The following is a 26,143-nucleotide window of genomic DNA, read 5'->3' on the forward strand; positions in this document are numbered from 1 at the left end:
AAGGGCTCCGGAAATTTCGACCACCTGGGGTTCTTTTACGGGCAGTGACATCGCACAGCACACGGGTCTCTAGAATTTCACCTCTATCGAAATTCGACCGCCGCGGCCGGGATCGAACCCGCGTCTTTCGGGCCGGCAGCCGAGCGCCATAACCACTCGGCCACCGCAGCGGCTTCAAACGAAAAAAGGAAAGATAAATTGTACAATGTTTAAGAAATTTAAGTAGTTCCCAATAAAGTTTCGGTATTATTGAATAGAAATTAAGTTAGGCAGTTGTCGTCCTGACAAAATAGTTGTGGTAGGTCTGGAATTTGGAGTCCAGGGTCCCAGGGTCAAAGAAGCCTCTTCGCTGGAACAAACGGGGTTACATGTTTCTTACCAGAAAAACAACTCACTAAAATTCACGCCGAGGATTACATTTCATCCTTGCCGCCAATCATTTGTTGCTTTAAATTTCAGATAACCTATCCGAAGAATAAAAATTGTTCACTTAATATGGGGCTTGAAGTAGAGATCCAGGAAGGAAAAATTTCCTTCACATCCATTGCTCTGCAGAACTAGAGGGGCTGTGAATAAATTTCAAGATTTTTGGATTAACTTGTAAGAATAAATATTACATACGTGTCAGTTTTGTATCTAAATACTGGTGTGGCTCTAAATTATATCTTGTACATTTTCCTCTTTTGCGCTAATAATGCATTCAATTGGTATCATAAATGTATTTTTATGAACATCTTCATAAGAAGCATTTTGTTTATTTCGAAATACCCACCGGAAAAGTATGTATAGCAGTTTTTAACGCCTCACCACATGAACCTTGTTAAGAGTGGCAATTCCAAGACAAAACGGAAAAAAGCATTTGAAGATTGGGAACGCGTTAGAAAGAATTTGTGTCGTAACAAATATAAGAAAAAAGGATTGTACAGTAAAAGATGTGCCGTAGAGAAAGAAATGATTTTCTGTTATATTGAGGATTGCTTTCAGCATTACATTTTTTCTAAAGAAATCTCTACAGGTGTAGCTGTTCAAACGGGTGGTTAATAACCGAAAAATCGGAGGGTGATAAAGGAGGATGAAATTACTCAAGTGAGAATGATGAAAAGAGAAGGCATGATTTAAGTCTGGACTGAATCACTAATTATAACTACCCTAACATGAAAACATGCCATCTTGGGAGGTGCTACGTGGTGTTAAGGATATGCCAGGCATTGAAAAATTAAAGACCGATCAGCTTACTGTTCGTTGCCTGCAAGGTATTTACTAATGTAATCGCTAATAGAGTCAGGGAAACCTTAGACTTTAATCAACCAAATGATCAGGCAGGCTTTCGTAAAGGATATTCCACAATGGATCACATTCACACCATCAATCAGATGATAGACAAATGAGCAGAATATAACCAACCCCTATATATAGCCTTTATAGATTTCGAGAAAGCATTTGACTCAGTCGAAACCCCAGCAGTCAAGCAGGCATTTCGGAATCAGGGTATAAAAGATCCTTATGTAAAAATACCAAAATATATATATATATATATATATAGCAACTCCACAGCTACCATAGTCCTTCATAAATTCAGATATAAAATTCAGGCAAGAGAGGTCAACAGATATCGCGCTTAATAAACAAAATCAAGTGATCATAGATTGCTTTGAGGACCGAAAAATTGTTCTCAGAATATATGTTGATTTTACAAAGGAATTTGACTTAGTCCATCATTGTCTGCTAGTGGATAAGCTACTCTATTATCGAATCAGAGGAATAGGTTTATCCTTAAATGAATCCTACCTTGAAAACCGCATGCAAATGGTTGTCATTGACCGCACATCGTCAACATTAAAACCTATGTTTTCTGGAGTCCCACATGGTAGGAATTTAGGCAAATTACTCTTCAATAATATATTAATGATATATTTTACGTGCCTTTAACTGTGCCTTTAATAGCTTACGTCGACGATCTCACAAGGTTTGGCCGGGTGATAATGAAAGAGATGTATTGAATGTAAACGAATTTTTAGAATATTTGTGAGAGTGGTCGGGAAAGAATGGTTTAAGAGTAAATGCTAGGAAAACTAATGGAATTATCTTCCGTCCAAAGAACAAGCCTATCTCCATGAATTTTGATCTCATGCTGGGTAACACTAGAACTGCAGTTGAAGACAATATAAAATGCCTCGGTGTGGTGTTCACGGAAACCCTGAGTTGGGACGAACATATGAACACTATCTACATGAAAATGAACCCAGTCAGTGGTGTCGACATAGACACAGGCTTCTAACAAAGATAAATATTATTATGTCTAATGCATACTTAGTTCCTATTATTACCTACTGCGTAAGTACCACACCAAAAATAAAAAATACAAGATATAAGTTCCACAAAAAGTCAGATCGATTGTAAATGTGCCATGGCATTCCCATGTGTTTCTTTACTTTAAGTAATATGGTATTTTGTCTCTTGATATATTGCACCCATTGAAATTATTACGTGCATAAAAATTCAGTTAAAAGAAATAATCAACTGTTGCTTGCAGCCTTTAATCTACATTATTACACACCAGTGTACAATACACGGTGTCTTTTACCCTGGCTTCTACCCTTTTGCCGTACCTCATATCGTAAACATTCCTTATCCTATAAGTTTGGAAATTACCTTAACAATATTGGCAGCAAATAATATATGTATACAAGACATCTCCAAGAATCAGTTATTATCTGTCATGTGCATTGTCGATTCTATTGTGGCATCACTGTAAATAGGTTTGGTGTGGTGTGATGCATGTTGTTCGTATTATTTATGTGCATTTCTTTTGTTTTGTACGCGATCAGGTTTATAGTGTTGTTGTCCTTTTTCTTGTTTTGTTTTGATGAGGACATTAAGCTTACCTTAAGTCTGATGTTCCCAAAATACACATCCACACAATCGACATCTTCACTACCGCCGTGCAAAGGCTGATCACGGAAAGAACAGCTGCCCAAAACACGACCTGGCTGTGGAACTGCAGGGGGCAGAGGAAAAAGCAGAGCTCCCTTGCGACATGCCTTCTGCACACAGCACACTAGGTAATGACCATCACAACATTGACACGCGCCTAATACACGATACGAAAATAATTTACACCACATCGGTGGCTCAGTGGTTAGGCCGCTCGACTACTGAGCAGGATGAAACGGTACCAGCCCACAGCGGATTCAAAGGTGGTCAAAATTATTCCGGAGAGTGATGTCTCCGGAATAATTTTGACCACCTTTGATTCCGCGGTGGGTTCGTTCGGAACAACCGACCTCCCTGCGGTCAGCTTCTAGCATTGGCTCTCGCAAGCTGGACATTTGTGTGAGGCGTGAGACAGAGCACAGAGGGCTCCTGGACTTTTTGGAGCCCTGACAGGGCGCAATATATTTTTTATTTTTACTTATTTTTTAAAGAAAATTCTAAGACTCCTCCTCTTCCTCGCGGTTCAGTATCGCCGACACCACGACTGCGATGACGATCACGATCCCCGCTGCGACACAGGAAAGTGCAACCCAGAAGAAGGGGGACGCGACGAAATCCGACTCCCGAATACTTTCCTTTGCTGCATCCTCAGCTTGCGTTGTCGTCACCTTTGAGGTCGGGGCCCTTGTCGCTGTGGCTTTCGTGGTGGCAGCTAGTGTAGTTGTAACAGGCGGAGGGCCGCAGTCCACTGATACCGGGAACGAAGTACCGGTTAGCCCATCGCTGTTAGATACTTGAACTGCCAGCCAAAAGTGCCAGTCCAAGTGCTCAAATGGCTGAAACGAGCAGAAGGTGCGGGGAATTGACAGAGTGACGTTGTGCTTGGCACCAGGTGGTTTTGGGTCCAGGTTGCCTTCGACGACATTGGCTTTCGTGATCTCAGCCTGGTTTTCAAAGTCGTCCCATAGGTCATCGTAGAATTTTGCGGCTCGAATAACCACGGCAGAAACTGCGAAAAAATAACGCCATTGAAGAGGAATCAGGAGACCATCCTTTGTAACGTCGTCCTAAGCTGTGCCAACTATTTGCGCTGATATTCTTTAGTTTCCCTCACCAAGTTCATGTGACCGTTCTGGCGGTATATGTGTTGCACGACGGAACATTAAAAGGGGTCGAACGTGTTCGGGATGCCACGGGCGTCTGCCTGACCCTCTTAGCGTCAAGTAGTAGTGATGGGCAAAGACGTGAGCTAACTAAAAAAAACCCACAAAGTAAAAGACCACAAAGAAAGAATATTAAGGGGGAAGTATCTTTAATTAGCACACTGGTAGGTGGTAACAATGGGCTTTATTTCAGTTGCACGCATTGATCGTCAATTACGTCCTCGTTTACGTTCGCACCTTTTCCACCGATAAGTCTGTTCTTATGAGTGCAAATAGTTGCGAAGCTATAATTCTCTCCGCTGTGCTAGCAGTTTCTTACACTCTGTCTGTCATAGTCTAAAGGTTCAATTCAATTCAATTAACTTACTTCCCAACATGTATATACAAAAAGTGTGAAATTCCCAGGGAATCTTTTCGTTACCTCTGTATGTTCCATGCGTTTTTTATTAAAGAAGTATTGATGTAAAAACTGTCTCTGAACTTAATAATAATAAATACCTGCAGTAATAGTGTGAAGCTGTCGGAGCCAGTTGCTGTCTGTATTCGTTATAATGCCGAAAACAAAAGGCGCAGTACATCAAGAGCCATTTCCACCCCATAACTGCACACATATGCACCCGTTTCATATGGCAGCTGACGAGCTCAGTGGGAACTTGTCTTTATTCGTAAATTACACGTGACATTTCGAATTCACGGTGATATTCAAATTAAAGTGTGTAGGTTTATATGAGACGGTTCTCTGACGAGCCCGGGAGGCAACCACCGGTTATAAAAGCTTCTTTAAATGTTCTGACGCTTTCCACAGCACTACTGGATAACCCGTACTGTGGAGGCAGCGAATAGCAATACTGTGGATAAAGCGGTGTGTGTTAGCCTCAGTTATGTAAAATGCACCATTAGATTTATTTAAAGGAATACATTTGCATTTATAGAACATGTTTCCCGGCGCATGGAAGTGTTCAGCATCATGCAGAACGCGTGGGATTAAACTCGATTTTATTTAGCAATCAAGAATGTTACGCAACATAGCGCCGACTGTGCCACGACAATAATAAAAATCTACAAATGCTTCCCTCCCTCTTTCATCGTTGCCAACTTGCGCAGTTTTTCATCCTTGAATACTGCACCTAATAAGTGGATTAAGCCTGTAAGCCCCGAACACTTAACAAAACATGTCAGTTCTTTAGTGCTTACCCTTTCCATGCGACAAGCGAGCTCCAGGCCACGTCCAAGTTAGCTGCACCAGGAAAGTTCCCGGAATCGCGTGCGATTTAATCAACCAGTTTTTTCCTGGTGGCACTTGGTTTACCGTAATATCTTTCATGACAAAAAAACTACCACAGTCGGCCACAGCCTGGAAATCTTCCATAGTCTCCGCGGCTGTGCCGGTGCTGTGGTCGGTGATGTCGTCGGAGGGGTCGTCGACAATCTCGAACATAGAGATCGGGTACCCGGTCGCCAGTTCGGGAAAATCGGACACTGGTTCGAAGCTGGTTCCCGGGGCTGCTCCTGCGTGAGTCGCAGTTGAAAAAGGGTAATAAGAAGAACTAGGAGGAGAATTCAGACGACAAGTGAGTTCGCAAGCTCATTACAAAAATTATAAGGAGGATGCGCCCCTGCCTTTAGAACGAGCCACGCAACTTGGGGGACAACTTCCACCATTTCTTCAACTGCGCTCTGTAGTTGTTTTGAGTCTGCGATATATAGAGGTAATGAAAGTGACAGATACGTGTATGCGCGTACAGTTAGAAAGCTCTCTATGTTTTCTACACCAATGCCGGATTCATAAGCAGACGGTTTTTGCACCAGGAAAACGCCGTGAGTGGCGGCTGATGCCCACCGTCTGTCACACGCAGCACAGATCACAGCCCCGCCACCAGCGGAGAGGAGCGTGGTGCTACTGCCAGGGGAAAGCAGAAACACCCCCTCCCCCTGCCAGGCCGCTGTACGATCGCTTTTTATCCGCATGCGCCCGCGTCGTTGCGGCAGTGCGCAAGGGCCGCGGAAGGGCCGGACCATAGTCAAACAATGGGGCGCATGAACGCATCCGCCTGTGCACACGAAGTTCATTAACTTCAACTTTTTGCCGAGAAACGCATAATATTGGGCGCATGTATCTAAGACGAGTGGTGACAGCGACTTCGAGGTTCACAGTGTGCCACAGCGGTAAGCGGCAGTTTCCCCCAAGTTGTTTTGTCGCCGTCTACACCGAGTTGACCGAGCAGCCTTCAACCTACGGCGTCTACGCAAGATGTATACAGTGCCGGCGTCAAGAAGTGTTTATTTGGAACCGTTTGTTATAGCTACAAGTGTTCTTTATTTGCGCCAGGATCTTCGCGAACAGCAGCGATAAGCAGCTCCCCATGATGAATTTCCTTCACAGCGCAGTGACAAGTGTCAGTGCAGTGAAAGCGATTACAGTCGGAACGAGTGATCTTAAGTCAGTGGTATCGCCTGCAAGTACAATTGCGTCGGAAAAGCTTACCACGCACGTCTTGTTATCCGAATGCTGAAAGGAACTTAGAGCTGTACAGCAGATCGTGGTTCGGGAGCAAGAGTGTGTCCCGAGTTTGAGAACAGCCGCGAGTGCGACCCGACTAAATGAACTTCGTGCTCTGCAGTCAGTCGCATTCATGGCAGCGGTTGCAGTGAGCGGGAGCACAAGTCGTTGTCCTGCGGCATAGTTTGTGTGTACTGTGTTGGACAACCACCGTCAGTGCGACGAGACCATTCTGAAACTTGTGTTTTGCTTAAGCGAAACATCCTCGGCTGCACGGCTGTTGGGCGGTTTTCTGCCAGGACTACCGAAGTGTCGCAAAAATTCTGCGGCATTGTGCTCCGTAAAGTGGAATTACCAACTATGAGTGGCCGCGTTACGATGGTATGCCGGAGGCACTGTGAAATCTGTGTGAAAACATCGGTGTGCATGCAAGCTTTTACATCTAGAGCGTCTTTTTTAATTTCCTGCCGGCTGAGCAGGCCCATATCGGCAATAAACATTTGCGCGACAAATTGAATGAATCTAACTTCCCCTGCTAGTGATCATGGTCTGAGAAAAAGCAGTAGTGTTAATCATGGGTTGTAACATATTATCACCAGGTCAGGAACACTTATATAGGAAGAAAAACCATTGTCGCAACTCTTTCACCGGTGTTTTACAATGCAGAAGTCTCTAATATGGGCCCACTGACGCAGCTCTCTCTCATGAGAATTTCATTTTATCTGATGCGAAAAAAAGGAAAAAAAGACCAAGGCAGATGCTTACGCTTCTCAAAGCAAACAAACCATAGCCTATAAAATTGTGCCGCATTAATATTGTCAGCGACAAACGTAGCAGGAAGCGGGAAGCACAGCCCTTTACTGGAGCGCGGCTTGCCGAACAGCCGCGCTCATTAGAGACAAAGACGACGTTTGGGCAAGCGCTGGGAGACAGGTTCGGCCACCAGGTGGCCACCAGGTTCGGCCACTCCACTCCACTGTGACGAACTTGCTGGCTCGCGGAGGGATTGTTATGTGGTCGTCACATACGCGCAAGATTACCCTGGTGGGTTCGGTGTTGGTGACAACGACTCGCTGGCTGGAAAAAATATACCATAAGCTCCCGAAGGTCGATGGCCGGCAAATACTCTAGAAAGAAATTCATGCCCAGAATGAAACCTTTAGAACAGTCACGTAATTCGTCAAAGGAGCCAGTGAAAGTAAGACCGCGGATCTGGATGCGGCTGGTGCAGACGCCGATCGGCGTCACCGCATAGCCACAGGCGGTGCGGACCACGGGTCCATGCACACCAATGCGTCAGAACCTTACGAGAGTCGTGGCGAGCTGCCTGCCCATCACAGAAAAATCAGCTCCGGTATCGACGAGTGCGGTCACTACATGACTGTCGGCGGTTGCTAAAATTTCAGCAGTAACTAATCGCTCGCAGCACGTCGGTGCGGTTGTCGAATCGGGTCGTCGCCGCTCGGGCCGTCGCGTCAAATCTTCGGGTGGAGGCCGTTGACATTGTGTAGTGGAGGCGGCCCTACCGCCGGAGGACGCCGTCTTCAGTTTTCTCGGTGAGGGCACGTGCCTCTGAACTGACCAGAGGGTGAGGGCAGACTGGGAGAAGCAAAGCGCCTCGGGGTGGCGATCGAGATTGGCGCCGCTGCGAGGTCGGCGGCTGCACCTGAGCGGTCAGGTACTCCTCTATGTCCTGCGGTCTTTCAACATAGCGCCGTCGAGGCGCGTCCGGAGGGTGTCCTCTCAGACCCTTTCGTCGGTACGGGCAATTCCGCAGATTATGGCCGGGCTCCCCCACAGTGGTAGCAGAGCGGGTGATTGTTGAACGTTTGCCATACGTGCGCTTTGCTGAAAGGAGGGCACAGGTCCTGCTGCTGCTGCTCGACGGGACGCAGGTAACGATGCTGTGGTCGTGGTCCGGCAACACGGCGAAACACTTACGGCTCGGGGGCCGATCGGCGCAGGGCATCGCTGTAAGACATGACGTGCGGCTCCGATAGTGGTGCATGTGGTGGCTGCGCCACTCGCCGGATTTCGTCACGGAGGACATCGCCTCTAGAAGGTAAGCTTGCCGACGAAGCATTCAAGTGGAGGTGTCGTAGTTCTTCGCAGACAATGCTCTTCACAAGCTCTCGCAGCGCCTCATCCCCGGGGGTTCGCAAGTACGTGCAGTAGTGATCTGCTGCTACATTTGCCTGACGGCCGTATAGAGCACTCCGTTCCTGCAATGAACGTTCCATGCCAGTAGCTTCCTTGGAGAAAGCGGTGACGGTTCTAGGAGGGTCGGGCATGGCCGTGTCGGCCCGATTGCAGAGGTGGGTCAGGTACTCAATAAACTTGGCCACGCTATCGTTGGACTGCTGTGACCTGGAGCAAAGGGCAATTAGAGCATTTTCCTTTCGCTCGCTCGACCTGAATGTGGCGAGCAACTCACGGCGAAAAGCTTGCCATTTGGAGAAGGTCGCCTCGAACCACCTTTTCGCTGAGTCTTGCCGTGCGAAATACACATTCATCAGCTTCCGCTTGTCGTCTCTTTGGTTGAATGCAGCAACATGGTCAAAACTGGCCAATCAACCTTCAACATCCTGGAACTGGTCGTCATGGAAGGATGGTGGCGACAGAGGTGCGAGAAAGACGAACGACGGGGCACTGCCGGAGTACTGACCTGTCTGGGTGCCAGTGGTGAAAATCATAGCTCGTACAGGCCTTGTCAGTGGCTCAAAATCGGGTTGCAGGCCTCGCAGGCGGCGGCTCGCTTTGTGGACAGGTGTGGCCTCCGCGCGTCGGGGAGGAGCGTCAACGATATCGTCGTGGTCAGCGTACATAGGAGGGCACCCAGCAACTCCACTAAATGTCACCGACAAACGTAGCAGGAAGCGGGAAGCACCGCCGTTTTCTAGGGCGAGGCTTGCCGAACAGCCGCGCTCATTCGAGACAAAGAAGAGGTTAGGCTACCGGCTGGGAGACAGGTTACGACACCAGGTGACGGCGGTGGCAGAGTGTCAGCAGTGTGGCAGTATGAACACTTTGGTTCTGGATCAGAACTGTGCGTACAGAGTTTCCGTAATAGCGAACAGTGATTAAAAATTAAACGCATTTTCAGTAAACTGCTGTGATTACAATGTGTGCTTTGCTTAGCAGCGTGGAGTCAAGTTGGATATTAGACAGATGGTTGCAATATTAAGTGCATTATCGTGGTTGCCATGGCTATTGGTAAAATGCAGTGATCTTGAAGTGCTCCTTGAGCCATGGCAATCGGGATAGAAACTGTACTCTTTGAATCAGCACCTGATTCCATATTTATTTTTGCTTTCATTACGCTGCTGTCGCCGAGGGGCTCAACAACTTGGCTTTATTGGTGTCGAACAGTTGTTAACCAGCGTTTCCTAAGTAAGCAGTACCAGCTTGTGTAAGACATTCCCGAAGCCTTTAGAAGCATATGTCATCAATGCACATGCACACATGCATATTCTGCGTTCATTTACCTGTGACTACCGGCAATTTACTTTATTTGCTGGATGAAGGCGATGGTGGGCCGATGAGAATGTAATTGTCAGAAATGCAAAAAGCTTTCTAGATTTACTTTGCCTTCTTTCAATTGCCGCATTTCTAAATTTGTTTGCTTGAATGTAGATGCTTGTTTGCACATTCCACAATTCTCAGCTATAGGCTTCCGCGGACACACATCTGTTCACATTTGTCATATGATAGTGACAAGGCCATATTTCTGCATATTGCCAAAACCACGTTAATGAGGTTTATATGATTTCTCAAAACGTGCTATGCGCTATTGAACTGTGGTTGGCGCTGCAATGCTGACATTGTGCCGTTTCTGAAAGTCCTACAGTGGCGGTGCAGCCATTGAGCTGCCGAGGCTGAAACCGCATTTAATTTCAACCCATTCCCTGCTTCACACCTGCATAGTTCTCCTCGTGCCCGACGTGTTTTAACTCGAGTAGTTTTTTTCTTCGTGCCGTGTGCTGTATAAAAAAAACGCATCCAATTAGTGTTGCAAGTAAACACCTGTGAGATTATAACAACAAGTTTATACAGTTAGCGAGCGGCTTAATTATTTAATTCGTGCAGTGAACAAAGTGCGCCAGGAAATGAGTCGCCGAGCCTTTCAGTGCCAATAATTTTGACGCCAGGAAGAGAAGTGCTTTGTCAGTCAGAAAGTGCAAGCGGAGAGAGTTGGCATGCACGGCTGTTCAAGGTTTAACAAAAACTGATCTCTATGCTGCAAGGGGTTTAGGGCAATTCCAGGGTGCAACTGCCATATTATTCAGCCTGTATTTGTCGCCAAACAGTTCTAACAGTCCTTGCGCTGTGTAATACTATCTGGTTACCACAGGCCAGACGTTCGCATTGATGGCCATATAACACGACAAAAATATGCGAGTCCCAATGGGCTTTGTGCATTTAAACCCTCTCAGTTGTCCAAACAGAAAGTTTCCATGTTAAGCATGCATGCTTTGATAAAGTTTCATCCCCAGAAAAACTGTCCTTAATTCAAGCCATCACATTACAGGGTGGATACTAACGAGGCATGGCTGCACACAGCAGAATGTGGTAATTTTTTAGTTCTGATAATATCACAAACACCAAATCATCGCACCATTTCTATGAGTAGCATGGGTTCCTAATGTGACAAACTCTTACGCTGCTAAATTTTTGTGGCCAATTAAATTTTTCTTTCGAAATCGGTACGCTTTTTCAAAAGCATTCCTCTGATAGCATACTTTTCGTTCGTGAAATACACTTGCGCCTTAGTCCCTTTGAGAAATCATCCGATAAAATCCTTTATTAAATAATGCCTTGCAGCGTACTGTTGTGAGCAGGATTTAAGTGATCCTAGCGAGCTAACAGCAGTTGTCCCATGCTAACTCTTGCTCACCCTCTCTTTCTTTTTTCGGAATCTCGGGCAACCCCAAAGGTGTCGTACTTGACTCTTCACTTTTTCTTACATTCATTAACTGCATTCCTTTCAAAGATTTATTTAACTAGTCTTCATTGATTGCTATACGGTCTGCCATCCTACTGTAAATATTGTAAAGGAAGGCCAGGCCGAGACGGCAAGACGTGTGTGGAAGGCTAGACCCGAAGGAACTGCGAAAAATTGGGAACTACAACTTAAACTACAGCCTGTACGCGGACGACATCAACCTCTGGATCAACAGAGGGAGCGACGCAGAGATCAATCAAACGCTGCAGGCGGCAGCAGACGTCATCTCAAAGTACGCGGAGGACAGAGGACTTAAATGTTCGCCTGAAAAATTAGAAATCTTCGTGTATAATGACAAGGCACTCAGGAACAAACCTCTCTCTGAACCAAAGGTGTACGTGGAAGGAAGGGAAATACAAAAGGTAGAGACAATACGAATATTGGGCCTTCACTTACAAACACACGGGAGGAGCACGATCACAATTAACAAATTAGAAAACCACGTGACCCAGACATTAAACCTCATCAGGAGGGTCTCACGTAAGGGAGGCGGCCTCAAGGAAAAAAACCTCCTAAGATTGGTACAGGCCTTCATCATTAGTAGAGTGGGATACGCCACGCCATATCTGAACCTAAAGGCAGATGAGAGGAGCAAGATAGACGCGCTCATCAGGAAATGCGTAAAAAAGGCCCTAGGGCTCCTAATCTGTACATCGACGGAGAAGCTACTGGCCCTAGGACTGTATAATACGATTGCAGAAATCGCGGAAGCGGTTAAAACCTCGCAACTTGAAAGACTCAGCACGACGCGAGTAGGAAGAGCTACGCTAAGTAATCTTGGAATGGCCACGACAGGGGGCAAAAGGAAAGGGTCGTCGACATTGACAGGGAAATCAGGGCGCACCTAAGAATCCCTCCCCTACCCATGAATATGCACCCTGAGTTTAATAAGGAAAGGAGACAGAAAAGGGCGGAAGCGATAGAAAGAATATATGGGGTAAACCCCGAAATGAAGTCGCCTACGTAAATGCGGCAGGGGACAGAAACAGTCGATACATGACCATAGTGGCGGTAGATGGGGAGGGCACCCTCATCACGGCGGCCACCATACTAGGGAAAGAAACCGAGATAGCGGAGGAAGCCGCGATAGCGATCGCTTGCGCTGGCACCAAAGCTAGATATATTATTAGCGACAGTAAGACTGCAATCCAAAATTTCAGCAGAGGGAGGATAAACCCCCTCACCACCAAAATTTTAACACAAGGAGTGATTGATAGGACGATCAACATCATCTGGACCCCGGCGCACGAATCTGTCAGCGGTAACGAGGCGGCCCACAGTGCAGCTCGAGATCTCTACCTCCGTGCTGTACAGGATGGGTCGGCTCAGGCCGAACATGATAGAGAAGGGCGATTAATCTCGTATCAAGAGCTTACAGAACACTACAAGCAATGCCGGAGGTGTTTTCCCCCACCAAACACGGCGTTAAATAGGAGTCAGGCGACGGCGTGGAGACGCCTGCAGACTGGAGTATACCCAAACCCAGTACTAAACAAACATATCCGATCGGACTGCGAGGACGATAAATGTAAAAAGTGTGGGGCGAGAGGAACCCTCGACCATATAATTTGGGAGTGCGCTTACTCCCCAGGCAGGGCGCAAAACATTAGCAGTAGGGAAGCCTGGGAAACCTTGTTGGGGAGCTCGGACCCTGAGCTCCAAATCACCGCCGTCCAACTGGCAGAAGAGGCCGCCGGCGAAACCAACCCGGCCAGCATCGAATGCGACCATCCCGTGCGGCTGGGCCGCTCCTAAGTTCTCTCCCCTGTAAAGGGGGGTGAGACAGAGCGGCCCAGGCGGTGTGGTCTTTCTCTGTTGGACAATAAAAGTTTTCAGCAACAACAACAACAACCGAGATTCCCAAAAGCAAACACGGGCGCGTGCCACCGGCGCGTGCCACAGGCGCAGCCACGGGATTATGATGGTATGTACAAGAGAAAGATGATCCCTGGAAGGCTCACACAATCTGCCCGGGGGTCGGAAGCGGCCATCCTGGCCGCTCCTAAGCAACCGATGGTTCGCGGCGTACAAACGGTTTCAAACGGGAGACGTGGACAATCTCAGTACCACGGTGGCGTCGATCAGCTGGGGGAACAACAGGTGTAACACTGTAGTTCACGAGGGAAGTGCGATTGATGACCCTATAGGGACCAAGGTAGCGGTGGAGAAATTTGTCACTAAGGCCAGGGATGCGCAGTGGTGTGAAAATGAGTACTTCGTCACCTGGTCGGAAAGAGACCACACGATGAGTAGAATTGTAGCGACTCTTGCGGTCTTCCAGGCAGGCTGCAGTGTTGAGGCGAGCAAGGTGACGGCATCTGGCCACACGGGATACGAACTGGGCAGGTACTGATGTGGAGGTATATTCAGGCGTAGAGAAGAAAGAACTGTCCAGAATTGTGGTGGGAGGACGGCCGTAAACGAGTAAGAACAGAGAATAAGCGGTAGTACGCTGTATTGCTGTATTATAGGCGAAATTGACAAACGATATAATAGTGTCCCAATTTCGATGATCCGGTGTGACGTCCATGGAGATCATATCAGATAGAGTCCGATGAAAACGCTCAGTTAGACCGTTGGCCTGGAGATGGTAGCTTGAGGTTGTCTTATGACGGGTGGATGATGCGCGAAGAACTTCGGGAACGATGGTCGATAAGGTCTTCCCGCGGTCACTGAGGAGCACCCGGGGAGCACCATGCCGTAAAACAATAGACTGCAAAAAGAAATTTGGAACCTCTTGAGCCGAGCCAGTGGGCACGGGTGCTGTCTCGGCGGATCGCGTAAGGTGGTCGACAGCTGTGATGACCCAATGGTTACCTCGATCGGAGAGAGGCAGGGGACCTTATAAGCCGATGCCGACGACTTCGAACGGCGTGGCGGGACAGAGAAGGGGGTGTAGGAGGCCAGCGGGTGCAGAAGCCGGCCGTTTGCGAAGTTTACACAGGAGGCAGGAAGTGACGTATTTTGCAACGCTGGAGGATAGGCCAGGCCAAAAGAAACGTCTCTTCACGCGGTCATATGTTTTGTGGAAACCAATGTGGCCGGCCGTAGCGTCATCGTGGAGAGCCGCTAGGAAATGGGAGCGAAGCACCAGCGGCACGACTGGTACCCAGCGGGTTCCATCGGGACAATACACGTAGCGACGTAGGATGCCATCTTCGAGCTTGAAGTTGCGTAGCTGTCGGCGGAGCCGAGTGTTGGATGGTTTTGAAGCGCCGGTTAGGCGGTCGATGATGGGACGGCAGTAGGCGTCGGCCAGTTGCTTCGAGCGGAAATCGTGTTTGTGGTCGGAGTGGTCAAAAGAAACTGCTGTGATCTGCGTCGAAGAGGGTGGGCTCTGGTCAGAGGAGGAATGTCATTGCGTAGAAAAACAGCAGGATGAGTCAGATAGTGGGCAGCGAGAAAGCGCGCCAGCGTCCTGGTGTTGGGGACCCGATTTATAAAGGATGTCGAAGTGGTACTCCTGGAGGCGCAGAATCCAACGGCCAAGTCGGCCTGTCAAGTTCTTTAGGGAAGACAACCAGCAAAGAGCATGGTGATCGGTCACAACAGTGAAATGGCGACCGTACAAGTAAGGGCGGAATTTTTGGACTGCCCAGACGACTGCTAAACATTCCTGCTCGGTAATGGTGTAATTTTTCTCTGCTGGAGTGAGGGTGCGGCTGGCGAACGCAATCACTTTTTCACGCGAAGTTGCGTCGCGCTGCAGAAGTACACCATCGAGACCGTGACTACTGGCATCAGTATGCAGGATGGTTGGAGCCGCGTCACTGAAGTGGCCAAGGACAAGGTCTGAGGTGAGGGCATGCTTCAAGGTTTAACAAAAACTGAAATCTATGCTGCAAGTGGTATTAGGGCAATTCCAGGGTGCAACAGCCATATTATTCAGCCTGTATTTGTCGCCAAACAGTAGTTAATGAAGGGGAGCAGCAATAGTTGGGAAATTTCTAATAAAATGCCGGAATTAGGATGCCAGGCCGAGAAAGCTGCGCAAATCTGCAGTCCGTTGACGACGTGAAGTGCAGAACCGCGATGATTTTGTCAGGGTCTCTACGAATGCCGTCGTGGCTAACGAGATGGCCCAAAATCTTAATTTCCTTCTGTGCAAAGTGGCACTTCTTGGTGTTCAGCTGAAGGCCCTCTGAAGCGAGGCACGTGAGAACCTCATTCAGGCGCGTGAGATGATTTTGAAAAGTTGAAGAAAGATAACAATGTCATCCAAGCAGCACTTCTCCCCTTGAGGCCACAAAGTACAGTATCGATCATTCTTTCAAATGCGGCAGGGGCGTTACAGAGGCCGAAGGGCATAAAATTAAATTAGTAAAGTCCATCGGGAGTTGCGAAAGCAGTTTTTTCTTTGTCGGCCTCGTGCATAAGGTATTTGCCAATAACCCGAGCGTAGGTCTAAGGTGGAGAAATATTCGGCGCCTTGAAGACAGTCAAGGGCATCATCAATGCGGGGCATCGGGTAGACATCTTTGCGAGCAATTTTGTTGAGCGCACGGTAGGCAACTGAAGATCGTACTGAGCCGTCCTTTTTTTAACCAACACTACCGGTGAGGACCATGGCTTGTTGAGGGACGAACAATACCGCGGTGTAGCATATCATGGACATTTTCTTCAATGACTTTGCGTTCGCTCGCAGAGAGAAACCCCATAAGGCCGTCGCCGTACGATCGAGTTCTCTTCGGTAAATATGCGGTGTTGTGTAACAGTAGTCCGTCCCAGTGGTGGGGAAGTTGCATCGAAAATGGCTCGGTGACTGCGAAGCAATGTGAGCAATTCTTGACGTTGATGCGGCGTGAGTTTCGGATTAATTGTCTTTGATAGAACAGTAGGAGAGACGTCGGTCGAAACAGGTTCCTGATGTAGAGGGGCGGTGAGCGCCATCACAGACATAGTTTGAGCATCTAATACGCAAGGGATGGAAGTTTCTTTGGGCAGCACGAGGGAATCGCGGGAAGTGTTCTTGGCTGCTACGATCGCTAAGCCGCTGCAGAAACGGTCAAGACTTGACGGAAAGGCGATCCCACGCGCAAAGTGGCGTTGAGACGGCGCGATGAGTACGTCCCCATCAGTGATGCGGTCGGAAACAACGTTAAGGGGTTGTTCGCACTGAGGAGGCAAAACTATCACCTGCGGAAGTGAGGGAATGATGGCGGTCGGAAGAGTCATGTGAAAAATCACTGTCATATGGATGACGCGGTCGCCACAAGAAATTAATGCTCAAGCTGTTGACAAGAAATCCCATCCCAAGATCATCAGATGCGCACAAGGTGAGAGTACAGCAAACTGCACATGGTAGCGGACACCGTCAATAACAACTCGCACAGTGCACTTCGCGGAAGGGCGCAGAGTGACATTTGCTCCACGAAGTTCAGTCCCATCATATGGTGTCGTCACTTTCCGCAAACGGCAGCGCAAATCAGCGTGAATAACCGAAATTGCAGCCCCTGTATCAATGAAAGCTTCGACAGGTAGTCCTTCCGCTAAAGCAGAAATCATATTGAACGGCCGATCTGGAGGACTTTTAGTGATTTCGCAAAGTGCAGTTTTACCTCCGGAGACTGCATCGCCTAGTTTTCCGAGTGACGGATAGGGAGAGCTGTTGCGGGTCGCAGTGGGGACACGGAACGGCGGTATGGAGATGGGGAGCGGCGTCGGAAAACATGGGCCCCACTAGGTGCACACGAGGGGGGCGGCGGCGGAGAGAATCGACGAAGCGGGCTGGAAGAAAGCCGACGTTGATAATAGGAAGAAGGTTGCTCACTCTCGAAGGCGGCGTAACCACGGCGCTCGTCCTGAAGGCGTCGACGACAAAAGCGGGAGATATGTCCTGTAATTCCACAGTAGTAGCACACTGGGAGGGCGGGTGCCAAGGTGCGTAATAGGATGGCGCAGCTGAAGCAGTCGCCATTGCGCTGATGTGATTGTATGTCGGTGCCGGTCGAGGCGGGTGGTCAAAGGGACGGGAAGATGCAGCTACTTGAGCATAGGTCGGTGCTGGGCTGGGAGCAGGAGGTTCAGGTGCGATAGGGTGGGTGAGTGTTGCCAACTCCTCTTTGATGATGTTACGAAGTCCAGCGTCATTAGAAGGCGCGAGAGAATGATCGCACCCGTGGTGGCAGACAGGCCCAAGGACTTGGAGCTCTTCGCGGATGATCGCTCGAATGAGTGTTCGAATATCGAGGTCCGCAGAGGTCAAGGCTGTAGCAAGGCCGGGGTGTGCGAGGCGGGGCTGCAAGCGGGAGGACTGCAGCTGGTCGAGGCGTTGGCAGGTGGTAATGATTGAATCGACACTTGAAGGATTTAGAGCAATTAGGGCGTTAAAAGCCACAGAATTGATTCCTTTCGGAACATGGTGGACGCGGTCAGCTTCCGGCATGGTGGGACTAAAACGACGGCAAAGGGCAAGTACGTCCTCGATGTCAGACGCATAGGATTCATAAGGATCTTGAAAGCGGGAAGCGAGCTTGGTCGTGGCGAGCTCAGTCCGAACATCCTGGTCGGCAAAGTAGTGACGGAATTCCTGTTTGAAGGTGGACCAGTTAGAAGTATGGTGTTCGCGATTGATGAACCAGTTTCTGGCGACCTCAATGAGGTAGAAAGAAAAGTTGAGAAATTTTAAAGCGACATCCCACCGGTTGTAGGCACTGCAGTGTTAATAGGTGTCGAGCCCGTCTTTCACGTCTTCGACGCGACGACCAGCGAACATCGGTGGGTCGCGTGGTCGGAAGGGCGCGGTCGAAGGGGGCGTTGCAGGTGACGCTGAGGTAGAGGATCCGGCGGGGCCAGGGTTGTCTTCGGTTGGCATGACGATAATGGGAGGTGCACAACGGCGACCGGAACGCAGCTTCAGCGAGTGGCAGGGTACAGGGCAGCAAGGGGATCGAGGTTCACCTCCATCACTTGTGAAGGAATGCCAGGACGAGACGGCAAGACGTCTGTGGAAGGCTAGACCGAGGCGGCAAGACGGCCGTGCCTGGTGTTTATTCCCAAAAGCGAACCCGGGTGCGTGCCACCGGCGCGTGCCACAGGCGCAGCCACGGGATGATGATGGTATGTACAAGAGAAAGAAAATGATCCCTGGAAGGCTCACAATATCAACATTCCTAGCCTCCGGAACAACCGTCTGCGTTTCAAGCGAAGCAACACAGGGACTTCTATTGTGTGATGTGGTTAAAATGCTAGGTACGTATGTTTACGCATGTGACTTTTATGTGCGTGCATCATATGATCCTTATCCTCATCTGATATGGCCAGCCAAGTATGTCATCGGGCCAGCATTTAAAGTATTTATAAACGGGTCCGTCCTTCTCTATAATGAAGGTAAATTTCACGTACAGTTCTGACGTCATTAATGCAGTCAGATTACAGCTGCTGTGAATTTTCTGAGTGAATGTGATTTTCTTACATTGACGGCAGTGAAACGCATGGAAAGGCGCAAACGTGCACTCAATATTAATTTATTCATAGAGTTGCTGTTTTCCTTACATTAGTAACATGAGTTTTCATATAAGGCCATGAGGAGGATTGTTATTTTGGTGCATTATTTTGAAAAAAGGAGGCCACAAAACACTTTCGTTTGCCTAATAGATGCAGCTCTTTTAGCAGTGTTTAACTTGACATACACGGCCTGTATGAAGCCGAAAAGTAGGCATAGCCTAGGCAAAGATCTTCAGGCAGTTAGGCTAACAACTAAGTTATTTTAACATAAGGTAAGCCTAAACAAAACTTTGGTAGTTTGAAATCGAAACTGGCAATAAAACAAGCTTCACTTTGCAGAAGATGTTGATAATAACAGCAGCTAGCACGTTTAAAACCTTATACATAAATAGTGCTGCAGACAATGCTCACTTTTATCTGCCGTTTTGGGAAACAGAGTCACTGTTACGGTAATCATTTTTTTTCTGCTCAGAAAAAATTCTTAAATATTACTGTAAAACGAGATGAGAGGATATATCCATGTACCATACTCACCGTTAAATGATTATTTTTTATTTCATTGTATTTTGCAACAACACAGCTTTCACCTTGTAAATATATTTCTGCAAATTATGATTTAGATAACCACTATGCATGGTGAGTGCATCCTGTTTCCCTGAATATATTAAGTATTCTTTCTCAACCTCTACCAGGAGCCGCCCAGATGTAAGCCAGTTTACGAACTCCCATATCATGTTATTTTTACACTGAAGGTAAAAAGCATGTATGGCATTCTACTGAATACTAAGCAACCAGTTTGTTTTCATTCACATGGGCACTTTCAGAATTTTTTGGAGTTGTACAGACAACACGCCAGCTTGTTTCTGCATCTGTCACCATTGACTGCCTCATCTGAGCACAACTCTGCAGGTTTTTTTGCACTGCTGCATTCCAGCTTGTGCAGTTCTCATTGCAACATGAGCTAAGGAATGACTGCTAAAAAAAACTGGCCGCCCGCTGTCACTGTGCAAAAAACAAGGTCATGCATTTCAGCGCAGTGATGAATGGCTTGGCGCGTTTAATTGTCACCGCACGTTGCTATATCTATTTTGGCTTTTCTAACCGACGGAAAAACGTTACAGAGAGAAATCAGCACTGTTGCACGGTCACTCTTTTGCGAAATGCATAACTGCGGCGGTTACAAATGATTTTAGATATTCCAAATTACAAGGAATGTCATAATTTTATCGTGCATTTTAGATCATATTCGACAGCAGCGTGCTAAAATATGGAATTTTTTATAATGCACAATTCAGACACACACTTCTTATATCGATGAATAGATAAGTATCTTTCGCATTAAGAGTTAAGTGGGCAGAAAGCAAGTAGGCCTGTTTACTTGACAGTGACCACCAACGTTTATAGATGACAACTAAATTGTGCATGGATTAATGAAAAAGCCACCAAATAAAGGCAATTATAATACATGTAAAATGACTGCAGTCTGCTAGATTGAATAACTGATGATTTAACCTATGCCAGCTATCAGCTATGTGCGTTTTCCTGTTATAACCAATAAACGATCGAATATGTACTGCTAACCTGTAGGTGCTCTAGTCCCGTATCCTTGGCTCCGAGAACTCGCGATGCGAATGGCGTCGTCGTTCTGAGGTCGTTATTGCATGTTAGGGTATAGTGTAACTTTCAATGGGGGCACTCTTCAAATATTAGAAGGCAAAAATATTAGATCGTAGTTAGAACATTTGCATATATGGGTGGTCTTCAGCTGAGTCCAGCCGACTAGCGGTTGAACGAGTAACATTACGGTAAGGTGTACTAGAGATAGGTTGAGTGGCGCGACTGCAGCAACTTTTAGAAGCGCGTCGTATAGAACGGATAGAGGGCGCTTCGAGAAACCTGGCTTGGTGCTGCATGCTTGGTGCAGAGGACCTCGCCAGCCTGCGGCGCCGCACGAATTAGTGCATTTTGGCATAGTTGAGGTGGCAAATTACGTTGTACATTACGGGCGTAAGTTTGCAACGGCATTTTCAACGCGAACGAAGAGCAGTTCTGCGCGCTATTCGGCTGCGTGTCCCCGGTTGTCACCTGACTGCTCTAATAGGTGCTGCTTGGAGGGAGCGTCTGCTATGGTGACGGAAGTTGCGCGTCTACGCGCAGTCGTTGTTCTTGGTCGAACCGTAGTGGTAACCGAGACGAGTCTTGTTGCAACATCAAGTTTGAATTTAATGTGTGAACGAAGCGGAAGATCCAAGGACAGGCAGTTTGTTTTATGTTGGCATCGTAGTAGATGCGCCATGCTACCAGAGTTTACACGGCTGTCGCCTTCCTGATTATGCCGTGCTTTGTATGATTACTTTTATTCTAGCGCAGTCTAAATCAGTAGACAAGAACATTTGCATGAGCGTAATTTAAATAACAGTCTGCACGGCAGGCTAAAGGTGTATGAGATGTAATCAGTTATTTTCGAGGGAACTGCTTGGTCGGAGCGTCTGTTGCACGGTGACAGATTACGCGCTGCGCAATCGCTATTCCTACTTGATCGACCACCGTGATCATGTAGACAAGTCTGTGTCGATAACGGCGTCAGTTGAAAACGGAATTCGCGGGAAGTCCAGCATTGACAGACATTCCGTCGGGATTGTTGTAGTCGGAGTTTACCATGACTGTCGCGTTCTCAGTTATGCCATTGTACAGCACCCACTGTCCCATACAATTTTAACCCACTGTCGAGCGGGAAGTACATGTCAAACCGCGTAACATCTCCGACCACAGCAAACCTTGCAAAATAGCTGTGCCTGTCATAATGCGGTGGTTTAATTAATGTTACTTTATATAAAAAACCTCTACACTTTCTCAAATTCCTAATATGAAGACCGCATTTTTTAGCTTTATTAGATATTTACGAGGCACACGTTCAACCGCAAGCGTCTTGCATTTCTAGGCACGGCATCAATCGCCAGCGCCGATCGACACTCCGCGCGAAATCCTATCTTCTTTACCAGCCACAATATGCGCGTACTCACGGAAAATATAGCGTTCCTCAAAATGTAGTTCACACACAGACATTTTCACCCAACGGTTTGTCAGCGCGATGCGGGTTCTTTTCACTCAGCTTCCTACAGGCTTCGTCCTTAGGAACACGAACTAAAAAATTTGCAAATAATATAATAATTGTTTATTCTTCAACATTTTGCAGTTATTTCCAGCCAGCCTAACAATAAAAGTTGGCTTGTGAGTGGGTCTGGCAGTCAAGCTAAAAACGCCGCTCGCGATGAATAAATCAGAACGTAGGACCTCCTGGTGACAGTAAACGAATAGCGTTTATACAGTGCCAAATATCGATTATAATTCTCATTATGCACGCCCTTATGTACAGGACGCTCAAAAAAAAACTCACAAATACACTCAAATGAACTAATACATGCTAATACACTAATGCAAGAAGCACTCGTATACATATATTCCCACATAAACTACTTGTTAGAGATCCAGTTTTCCCTCTAGTGGGCGTAGGAGTTCTTTCAGCTGTTAAATGCTATTTGCTTCATTTTTAATCCTCAGCTTATTAAAACAGGGAGGAGTATAGAAGTCATGAGTTCTTTTCCCGTGGTTCGTGCAGGTGCAGGGAATCTTGAAATTTTCGACTGAGCGGAGGGACCGCTCTTGAATATATTTAGTTCTAATTAAACGCTTCTGAAAAGTAATATATACATAATATGTCGAAGCAGCATGAAGTATAGTGCCGTACACAAGACGTGTTGCTATTCTGCCTCATATTCGATCCAATGTGTTCAGTTTGTAAGCTGGTGCGAAGCCGTAAATGGCGAGACCGTAACGTGAAATAGATTCCCCCAAGCAAGTGGGTTTAACACCAGCGTAGCCGGTGCAACAGCCGAGCGCATCGCAGTGCCGGTCCTTCGGCATACTAACCACATCACAAGCACAGCCGCCCTGCGAAGAAATTCCACCCGAAAACAAAGAACGATGCTAACAGGGACCCCGGAACTTTTTTAGAGTGGGTGGGGTGGGGTGGGGGGAGGAGGTTCGAGCTTATTTTGTTTTTTATTAATTTAATACTCATTTACATAAAAATTATTTTATTGTTTTTTATATTTCAATGTTGAAAGGTTGATGCAAGCAGCCACGTTATAGTGACCACAGTAGCCCTGTCCACATGAACCCGATAGAGTCGAGTAGAGTTTGCTTGCCGCGTAAAAAACCAGTTGCCGGGTTCATGCAGACGCTGTCGGGTCGAGTAAAATAAGCGGCAGAGCGAGTCTAGTTAACTCGCCTGCAGGGGGTAGGTGAACTCGCCTGACCCGCCTTTCCAAAAACCATGTATACGCAGTCGGGCCAGGGAGTCGGGTACCAGGGAACTCTGGGAAAAATTTCGGTCATGTGATCAGTCGGCCAAAATGGCAGCCGCCGTCGGTCCCCGCGCTGTTTCCACCCGAGCTTCTTGGACCGACCGGGAAGTGGAATGTTTTCTGGGGCTAATAAATGAAAAAAAAAAGGTGAGCGAGGCGCTGGACAGCAGACGGCAGCGCAACCAAGATGTGTTCAAAGATCTGCAGGCCGAAATGGCCAATCTCGGCTACCACTGGACGTGGCAGCAGTTGCGGAACTGCTGCGAGAATTTGAAGAAGCGATTCACGGCCGTGAGTATCAACATTCCCTCACCCGAATTTCGACACCCATACGGAATGATAGGACGTTGCAGCACAATTCTGTCTTGTGTGACAGGAACGGTTCGAGCAAGAGCGAAGTGGAGCTGCACCGTCGGCTTGGAAGTGGTATGACCACATGAGCGCGCTGCGGGAACCCGCGAGCCAAAAACAGGAACCGGAAACTTGCACGATAACTGCGAACCTCGACGCTAGGCGCCGCTGCGATACTTACGCGCTTGAACAGAATTCATGTAGACAACAATCGGGGCGAGTCAGAGGCGAGTCACCTAGCCCGACGCTGACTCTACCCGGTCCTGTCGGGTTCATGTAGACAGGGCTAGTATGTATACAATAGTCAGGAAGACAGCGGAAAGGCTTCGAAAAGAAACCATTCGAGTGGACTGACTCGCACCCACTATGAATGACTCTGCAGGGGCGATGGCCACAAGCGTGCTCGGCGGTCATCGAACTGAACGTCTGACGTTGTTTAAAGCTGGCAAGGAACCTTCGAGATAAAGAACCAAACACAACTTCAACAATCTGGAAAAATGTGTAAGCATTAGCATGCGCCCATGATCAATGAAGATAAGTTTGGTCATATCTGGCATTAAAAACAAAATGATAAAGCCGTGTGCCAGCTGTTTTGTGTGCGAACGAACAAAAGGTACAAAGATTCACGGTAATATATTACGAATTTAAATAGGAAGCTTTACACACGACGAGAGATCAATTGCATTAAAAAAGTTTGTGCATAGTTTGTTTTAATTCTTCTAATCATGATCATGAACGGGTCAGACAGTCGAGTTCTGTTGGGACATGAGTGCTTTAGGTTACTCATATACGAAATGCTTTACAGCTGGCTACGAAGCCAAGTAGTAGCTGAGCCCCAGTGTGCTTTGCATTAAAAGAGTCCTTGAAATGAAGTGTTTCAATTGTCGGGAGTCTGATACAAGTGAAAGGAATTGGATACAGGAGGGGGGGGGGGGGTGTTGGAAAGTGTTCCGATGTCTCTGGATGCTACGGAATCGTGCGGGCATCTGCACTTCTCTCTGAGTGGGACCCGGTGCTTCCAAATCCAGCTCGACCGCAGCGCCCCCGCACCAACTTTTCATGCGCCGTGCGCCACGCAAAAGCAAGGGCGGCGGCAGGCGTTCGCGGCACTCAACCCATTGCTAGGGTCCCTACAATTTCTAGTAGACTCTAATTACGGCGCGCACCACTCTGCCACCATCTATGAGCGAGCGGCGATAGCTTCGTTCGCTCGATATTGCCGGTATCGAAGGAAATGGACTCGAACTCTCCTCGCTGTCTTTCTCTCCCCTTGATATCCTTTTGCGCTCGGTTGCACCTCTGATGGCGTCGCGGCTCAGCCCGCAAACGGTCGCTTGAGCCACGCTCTAATAAGTGTCGAATTATAACAAGCAGAAATTGGGCTGCTGGACCGTAGTTCTTTATACGACATATGATAACAGAAAACTGCAGCACCATGCGTAGCACCACAGCAACCCCGTACCGCTACCACCGTGGTAATGTGCACACGCGGATGGCTCAGACCAGTTATAGGTGCAGAGCAGCTCCATGCGCACCTGCACTCTTTGGACCATCTGCGCATCCGCAATGCGCACAGCTTGCACAGAAGTGACATTATAGGCTGCGTTTTTCTTAGAGTTTGCAGGCACACGCAAAAGTTTCCCTAATAGAGAAATCACGTTTGGCAGTGGCGAGCAACGAACGCACGCGCCTTGCATATCATTTTTTCGCACTTTTCTCAGGACACACTAGCCGCTGTCAGGTTGCTCCAACAACCAGGCACTGCTTCTACCGTCAGCGGTAATCGGCAACGCTCCCCGCACTCGATAGTAGCAGTGTCGAGCGACGGTCCCACCCTTACACGGCTCGAAAGTCCTATCGCACTTTTTCCGGGTTGGTGGATTGTTGCTTCCTGCTTTAGCTTCTCTGTATCGACTCTGCTGCTGGCAAACATTTAGTGAAGTGGTTTGTGTACGAAATTGTTGTCTATGGGAGATACAGATTAAGAAGTCTGCGCTGCTTGCAACAGAACAACTGACACTCCTGAGAGCCTAATCACATGTGAAGAATGTCTGTACCCATAACATCTAGAAGGTTTTTCAGGAACTCCTCAGTAGGGCATGCCATTGTCCAGGTTCTCACAGAGCATTGCACTGTTCAACGAGCAAAACAGGTTCATCTCGCAGCGGGAAAATGGCACCCACAGCCGAGGTTCCTGCTTGTGCCATTGGCTCTGCTTTTCTTCAGCTGTCAAAAAACTAGACAGTTTAATGTCATTTATAGAAAAAGTTGATAACATTGCGCAGTCCGTCCAGACAATGTCTGGCCACTTTTACGAAATCATGAAGCGTCTGGATAATGAAGACAAGGAAATCGCGCAGCTGCAGAAAACAATGGCCCA

At 47.7% G+C, this 26,143-nt stretch overlaps 1 protein-coding gene across 1 annotated transcript in view; it reads right to left on the reverse strand.

Moving 5' to 3' along the window:
• Positions 1 to 3,307: 3,307 nt before the first annotated feature.
• LOC144107231 (uncharacterized) overlaps positions 3,308 to 26,143 on the reverse strand; it is a 31,148-nt gene continuing 8,312 nt past the window's right edge. The window contains exons 2-3 of the mRNA XM_077640230.1: positions 5,292 to 5,606; positions 3,308 to 3,943 (exon numbers count right to left, since the gene is read on the reverse strand). Of these exons, the coding sequence (XP_077496356.1) occupies positions 3,432 to 3,943; positions 5,292 to 5,606 (827 nt within the window). The 3' untranslated portion in view covers positions 3,308 to 3,431. The remainder of the gene's footprint in view (positions 3,944 to 5,291; positions 5,607 to 26,143) is intronic.

This window comes from Amblyomma americanum, chromosome 10 (genome assembly GCF_052857255.1).
Source record: "Amblyomma americanum isolate KBUSLIRL-KWMA chromosome 10, ASM5285725v1, whole genome shotgun sequence".
In the NCBI taxonomy this organism is placed as follows: Eukaryota; Metazoa; Arthropoda; class Arachnida; order Ixodida; family Ixodidae; genus Amblyomma; species Amblyomma americanum.